This window comes from Petromyzon marinus, chromosome 26, assembly GCF_048934315.1.
Source record: "Petromyzon marinus isolate PM22_M1 ecotype Great Lakes invasive population chromosome 26, UKy_Petmar_22M1.pri1.0, whole genome shotgun sequence".
NCBI classification, from domain to species: Eukaryota; Metazoa; Chordata; class Hyperoartia; order Petromyzontiformes; family Petromyzontidae; genus Petromyzon; species Petromyzon marinus.
The window spans coordinates 4187383-4194415 of record NC_133692.1 but is presented as its reverse complement, the minus strand read 5'-3'; the positions used below and the strand labels follow the sequence as shown (position 1 = coordinate 4194415).

Here is a 7033-nt window from a genome sequence, read left to right as displayed (position 1 = left end):
GTGAACGGGGAGCGAATCCGGGTCGCCGGGTTCGCTGGCGCTGAGCGCTTACCCACGGCACGTGCAACGCACGCCACTGCACCGTGACAAGGACACACCGAGATGGAGATTGATCGGGGTGAGGAGCAGCGGCGTTCCGGACTGTTCCGGCCCGAGATTCGGCGCTGCGTTCCAGGATAAATTGCGGCGTTCCTTCGCGGGTATACTCTCGGAAGCGGCGCTGCGGAGTTGAGAAGCACCCGGGGATAATGATCTGCGCGAGGATAATATTTCGCGAAAGGTTTCCGCAAGACGCATGTTTGCGCGTCGCCCAGGGCACGCGTGTGTGTGTGTGTGCGCGCGTTGTTTTTTTCCCGTTACACACAAGGTGAGTAATGATTTGTGTGGAAGGAGGCGGAGGGAGGGAGGAGGGGCGACTGCCAAAGTCTTTTATTATTCCGCTTTGTGCTGAGTGTCGCACTTAACAAATTACTCTGGCTGATTAGAGCAAACATTTTCCACCAAACACGTCTTTGTCTTCCGCGCGTAAGCGCCCCGCTGAGGCCGGTGACGCGGATTTTCACGACGCGCGAGCACACAAAGACAAAGCTCCCCCGTGTAGCCTCAACAGACTGTTGAGGCTAGTGCTGTTGGCGAGTAGCACCTACGAAGACCGGCACTGTGGCACACGAGGGGGTGCGCGGCCAGCGCCACGCCCGGCCGCCTTTGTCTCCCTAGTGTAGATGATTACACACCGCACCGGGTACTCGATTGAGACTGAGTCGACCTAGAAGAGGCCCATAACCGGTTCAGATAATCGTCACCGGAGTCGGCCGTGAGCGGGAATCGAACTCGGTTGGCCGGGTTCGTAGCGCAGCGTAGCGCTAACCGTTACACTACCGCTCCCCACACACACATCGTGACGGTGCTGCTGCAGGTGCTGCGTTGTCAGTGCTACGCAAGTACATGTATTGTTCAGTAATCGCCCGACAAAACCTTTATATATATGGAGGACCACAGAGCTTTGGAGGGGGGGAGGGGGGGGGGATTTCTGGCCGCTACTGCTCTCCCAATGTACCCGTCACTCGCCACGTCGACCCATTACTCCGTTTCTCCCCGCGACGTCTCCCCGCAACGTCTCCCCGTGACCTCTCCCCGTGACCTCTCCCCGTGGTGTCTCCCCGTGACGTCTCCCCGTGACGTCTCCCCGTGACCTCTCCCCGTGGTGTCTCCCCGTGACGTCTCCCCGTGACCTCTCCCCGTGACGTCTCCCCGTGGTGTCTCCCCGTGACCTCTCCCCGTGACGTCTCCCCGTGGTGTCTCCCCGTGACCTCTCCTCGTGGTGTCTCCCCGTGATGTCTCGCGTGACTCTCCTGGTCTCCCCGTAACTCACGCGACTGGCCTCGTCTCCCGGTGTCTCCATGTTACCTCCCCGTGACTCTCCACGCGTCTCGATTCTTGTCTCCCCCCCCCCCCCCCCCGCGTGTCTCTGCTCGTCCCCCCTCCCCCCGTGCCACTATCCTCACGCCAATGAATCACCGCGACACCCTCCCGGGTGTACCCTCGCCCGCGACTCCCTTCCTCCGGTGACCTTTTCGCCGCCCCCCCCCCCAAGGGTTGATGCGCGCCTCCAGCATCTTCCCCATCTTCAGCGTGCTGCTGCTCCTCTTCGGAGGCCTCTGCATCGCCGCCAGCGAGATCTACAAGTCCAAGCTGCACATCGTTCTCGGTGCAGGCATCAGCATGGTGGCGGCAGGTGCGGCGCGCGTCTGCACCTCGTCGCGGCCACAGCCTCGCCCCGGCGGCGATAGGGCTATAACATACAAAGACAAAGAACCCCCGTATAGCCTTGACAGACTGTAGGTGCAAGTGCTGTTAGCGAGCACCTATGAAGGCCGGAAGGGTACACGAGGAGGTGGGTGGTCAGCACCACGTCCGGCCGCCTTTGTCTCCCCAGTGGCGATGTTTACACACAGCACCAGGTACTCATTTGAGGCTGAGTCGACTTAGGGGAGGCCCAGGACCGGTTCAGATCATCGTCACTGGTGTGAGCCGTGAGCGGAAATCGAAACCAGATCGCCGGGTTCATAGCGCAGCGCGCTAACCGCTACACTACCGCTCCCCACGACAGTGACACACGCACACACATCCACACACCTCGTCAGCAGTAACTCTCACACCTCTCGAGCACCTCCGTCTGTCCGTGCCACCCCCCCCTCCCCCTCCTCCACCTCCACTCCCCTCTCCCAACATCCCAGGCCTGTCGAACATCATCGGCATCATCGTGTACATCTCGAGCAACGCGGGCGACCCCAACATGAGCGATCCGAAGAACAAGAACTACTCGTACGGCTGGTCCTTCTACTTCGGCGCCCTCTCCTTCTTCATCGCCGAGACGCTGGGCGCGTGGCTCGTGCACGTCTTCATGGACGCGCACCAACACGCCCTCTCGCAGGCGCTGCCGGGCATCATGCCCGGCATGGGCCTCGGTGTCACGGCCATCGACAGCGACGACTATCTCAAGAAGCCCTCTTCCTCCTCCTCCACGGCGGCCGCTTCGTCATCCGCGGCCGCAGCCGCCGCGGCGGCCCAGGCGATGGCAGCCGGCGGAGGCATCGGAGGAGGAGGAGGAGGCGCGGGCGGAATGGGGGTGGCGGGGATGCGGCTGCCCAGCTACCGCTGGCGCTCACGCGACCCGTCGCCCGTCGGCTTCAAGCCGCTGAACGCGCAGCCGTCCACGGACACGCTGGCCATGTACACGCTGCCGCGGGACTCCCCGCCGGACTTCAACCCCTTCGTGTCGGGCGGCCAGCAGGGCGGCTCGGGCAGCGGAGCCGGCGGGAGCGGCGGCGGGGTCGGAGGCGCACCCACGGGCAGCGGCTCCGGCAGCGGCACGGGCACCGCGGCGGAGATGTTCGCCGTGCAGAACTGCCTGCGCAGCGAGCTGGAGGAGACGCTGTTCGGCTCGGCCGCCAACCGCAGGACGACGCCCGTGTGAGCGGGGAGCGGCGGCGGTGGTGAGGAGGTGAGGTGGTGAGGTGGGCTCCGGTTCAGTGGCAGGGAAAGGGGGGGGGGAGCGGTGGTGCAACGGTTAGCGCCTCGCTGCGCACGAAACCCGGGATGCCCGAGTTCGATTTCCGCTCACGACCAAATAACAGTGGCGATTATTTGAACCGGTTCTGGGTCTCCCCTAGGTCGACTCGGCCTCAAATGAGGACCTGTCGCGATGCGTGAACATCGCCACGATGGAGGCAATGGCGGCCGGGTATGGTGCTTGCCCTCGTGTGCCGTGCCGGCCTTCACAGGTGTAACTTGCTAACAGCACTTGCCCCAACAGTCTGTGGAGGCTATACGGGAGATCTTTGTCTTTGTGGCGCAATGCATGGGAGGCGACGTGGAAGTACAGGAGGTAGCGACGTGGACGTTTCACACCGAACGCATTCTGCTCTGGTAACTCAGTGAATCATATGTACGTAACGCCTTGGTTTTTGGGGGGAAATGTAATTGACATCTGCCACTCAATGTTAGTTATCGTGATCATCAGTCACGGTCAATCCACTGCTAAGCTGCCGCCACTTTCTATGTATGTACGTTGACCTTCTTTCGCACCGTACGTAACCCACCGTGCTAATAACGGTACCATGCAAATGTCCCCCGTGTGAAAAAAACATTTTTTTTTAAAGTTCGTCTCACACACACACATTCTGCGGCCGGAATGTATAAGACGCACTCCCAACGTTTTGCTTTAGAATATACGGGCATTGGGGGTTGCGGCGGCGGCGCGGGGGGGAGGGCAGGGAGGGGGGGCAGTGCGTCTTACAATCCCTAAGATGTGGTCACAGCCATATTCGTGGCAATGTTGAAACACCCCGAACGGCAGCGCAGCTGTCGAGGGAGGGGAGGGGGTCACAGTGCCGTGGCCCGCTTAGAGCGTCGTGATTCTGAAATGCTCATCCAGTTATCTCGGGCGTTCACCCTCGCTGTGGCTCGTATGGCGCACATTTCAAATCGAATCAAATATCTCCCTCTGCCTCGCTCGCCTCTGCACGCACTGAACGTCCGGACGCCTCGGGGGAGGGAGCGAGTTGGATGGTGTGGGGGGGGGGCTCTGGTGTTACGCATGCGTGCGTGCAACGTGGGCATGCGAGATATTAACCAAAGCCAAGGTTCCATAGCTCCGCGAGAGATTTCGTTTTATCTCCTTATTTTTTTGTTCTTTCTTATTTTGCGATAATCACAAATTGGACGCTGATATTTGAATGGTTACGCTTGTTTACCCAGGGGAAGGCCTCACTGAGTCTAATGACTCTCTTGCAGGAGGACGCTGCCGAATTGCATTTTCTCACTAGGCTGTGATGATCGCCATCCTGTGTCTATATTATATCTCAATTGAGTCATGTTGCGGGGTACATATTTACATTTTGGCAAAATGTGTGTGTGTGTGTGTGTGCCATGACCCCGGCACACAATAGCCTACTCTTGCACATGATGTCACGGGATCTATTTAAGTTCACTGTGAATCAGACACGGCAGTATTAACCAGGGCGGCGAGCTGGTCATCGTACAAGGGGGAAGCAAAGACACAAGGGTGAAAACGCTGGCTTTGGGGGTTCCCGGACGTACGGTGCGAAAGAAGTCCAACACACAAGTGTATGCATACAACTCGGCCGCCTGAGTTCTACTCCTTGGCTCGTGAATCGCGACAATTCTTAGGATCGCTGGGCGCAGGAAGGGGCTCGCGAAGGGTGGAGACGATGACGCGCAAAGCTGAGCAGTCGTTCGAGGGGCTGCGGTTAGCAGCATCGGTGCGGCGAGAGATATCAGGACCGGTCAATGAGAAACCCCCGCGCTGACCATCGTGGTAAAATATGGTTGAAGCAACGCGCGTGTCCGACGTTCCGCGGGAGAGGCACGTCATCCAGCAGTAGATCCAACCGATGCGTGTGCAGTGTACAAGGTCCGCGCAGTGACTGAAACGCGTGCGAGGAGTAACCCGGTCCCTGTGTTTATCTTTCCCGCAGAGAAACTCGTCTCGCCACGCGGAGGAGAGGGTCGTGGGGGGCGGGGGTGTGGGGGCAGGGGTGGGGGTCCCAGGTGGAGCTGGGTCACGTGACAGTTCTCCCACCGCGCTCAGGGAAACCCTCAGCCCCCAGCGTGGAGCCGACCCGAGCCCCGTCCACCGCCCCACCCACCTCTGTCCACCTCCATCATCCGTGCCGGCTTAACCCCCCCCGCCCCCCCCCCCCCCCCCCCACCGAGGGTCCGCGGGTTTGACTCGGGGGGTGGCGGGCAGGGGAGGGGGGCAACCGCCACGGCTTCGGGGCAGTGAGCGGCTCCGCGGGTGATCGAGAAGGGCTCCCTGTCCCGGGGGAAGAACGAATGACCGAAGAAACGAAATGAAAGTGTTCGCGCTCCACGATGAGTTTGAGATGGCTCCTGGCCCCGAAAACCCCAACTTCCTTCTCCCTCCTCCTGGTCCCGCCCCGCCCGCACCCGAACCCAACTCCGTCGACCTCTGCCCGCGTCGCGCGTAACGCGCAAGCGAGCGCAGCGCAGCGCCGACTCTGGCCGCTCGGAACTCCACGCAGTGCTTTGCACAGCAGTTGCAATTGACCAACCACTCAGTGTGTCACTTTCTCTCTCTCGTCTCAGTCTCTAGCATAGCTCCCCTGCCCCCAAATCCGCGTTTTCCATCCCTCCCTTCCTCCCTCCGTCCGTCCCCTCGTCGCTGTTTACACGTGACGGACGTGCGCCGCGCGCTCTGCGATGATGCGAGTTGAGTTACTCTGCGCCGTTGGTACCAATCGATATCGAGAAGTTTGCACCCCCCCCCCCCTCTCCTTCCCCTGCGCCAACAAAAAAAAGTGTGATTACTCTCTCTGCTGCTGGTAGTGGTGGTGGTGGAAGCCGGAGAGATAGAGAGGGGGGGGGCAGGGTGGTGGCTGAGAAGTGAGTGGATGGATGTGCTGTGACGCGCACTGACCCACAGTGGAATAAGGAAGCGCGTCTTTACTCCGCAAGAGAAGGGCTCCCTGCCCCCCACGCCCCACGCTCACAGCTGTCTGGGGGCTGTGTTCCTCCGACTCGAGGAGGTTGGGGCTGACAGAAGAAGAAGAAGCAGCGAGCGAGTGACGGCGTTTGGACCCAAACAATTGAGCCCCCACCCCTTCCCTTACAGGGCGCCGAGTAAGTCAAAGCCAAAAAAAAGATATATAATATATTATTTTATGCTAAACATTATTATAAAGAGGATATTCATATACTACATCTGCAAATTGTACTTTGATCTCTATGATGTTTAACAACAAAAGAGAACACGTTGTATAACCTGTAGGGCGTAGAGGATTCGTGGTGTTATGCCTTCCGTGTTTACTGTGTGTCCACGTGTCCCCGCGCATGTTATTCCTGTAACCGAGCCACACCACTGTCTTGCATGTCGGTGAACACGTGATGTTGGCTTCCTGTGGGCGATGCCATACTCCGTTCCTGTCTCCCGTCGTGTTGTACCGGCCAGCGGTGTAGTGATGGGGACTGTGAGCCGGAGTGCGTGTGTGTGAGTGTGTGCGCACGTGGTGTGTGTGTATGGGGAGCGGTGGCGTAGCGGTTAGCGCGCTGCGCTACAAATCCGGCGACTCTCGAGTTCCGAATCCTGCTCGCGGCCAACACCAGTGACGATTATCGGAACCGGTTCTGGGACTCCCTTAGGTCGACTAAGGGAGTCCCAGAACATCGTCACTAGGGAGACGAAGGCGGCCGGGCGTTGTGCTGGCCACTCATCCCCTCGTGTGCCGTGCGGGCCTTCATAGGTGCTCGCTAACAGCAATTGCCCCAACAGTTGGTTAATGCTATACGGGGGAACTTTGTCTTGTGTGTGCGCGCGTCCGTTAGAGCATTTCCCCAACTACGTCGAGGTTCTCTTATTTTAGGGGGGAGGAGTGGGGGGGGGAGAACCGCGGCTCTCAGATCGCTCGCTGAGCCGTGCATCGCTCCACCGGAGCGGAGAGCACCAGCCACCATCGACGCGATTAATCTCCCCGAGATGTCCGTCGACCTG

The 7033-nt window shown here is 59.8% G+C and overlaps 1 protein-coding gene across 2 annotated transcripts in view; it reads left to right on the top strand.

The window, feature by feature from the left end:
- LOC116946191 (voltage-dependent calcium channel gamma-2 subunit-like) overlaps nt 1-6462 on the top strand; it is a 37886-nt gene extending 31424 nt beyond the window's left edge. For both annotated transcript variants that reach the window (XM_032961153.2, XM_032961154.2), the window contains exons 4-6: nt 1595-1735; nt 2238-3004; nt 5001-6462. In XM_032961153.2, the coding sequence (XP_032817044.2) occupies nt 1595-1735; nt 2238-2977 (881 nt within the window). In that variant the 3' untranslated portion in view covers nt 2978-3004; nt 5001-6462. The remainder of the gene's footprint in view (nt 1-1594; nt 1736-2237; nt 3005-5000) is intronic.
- The last annotated feature ends 571 nt before the right edge of the window (nt 6463-7033 follow it).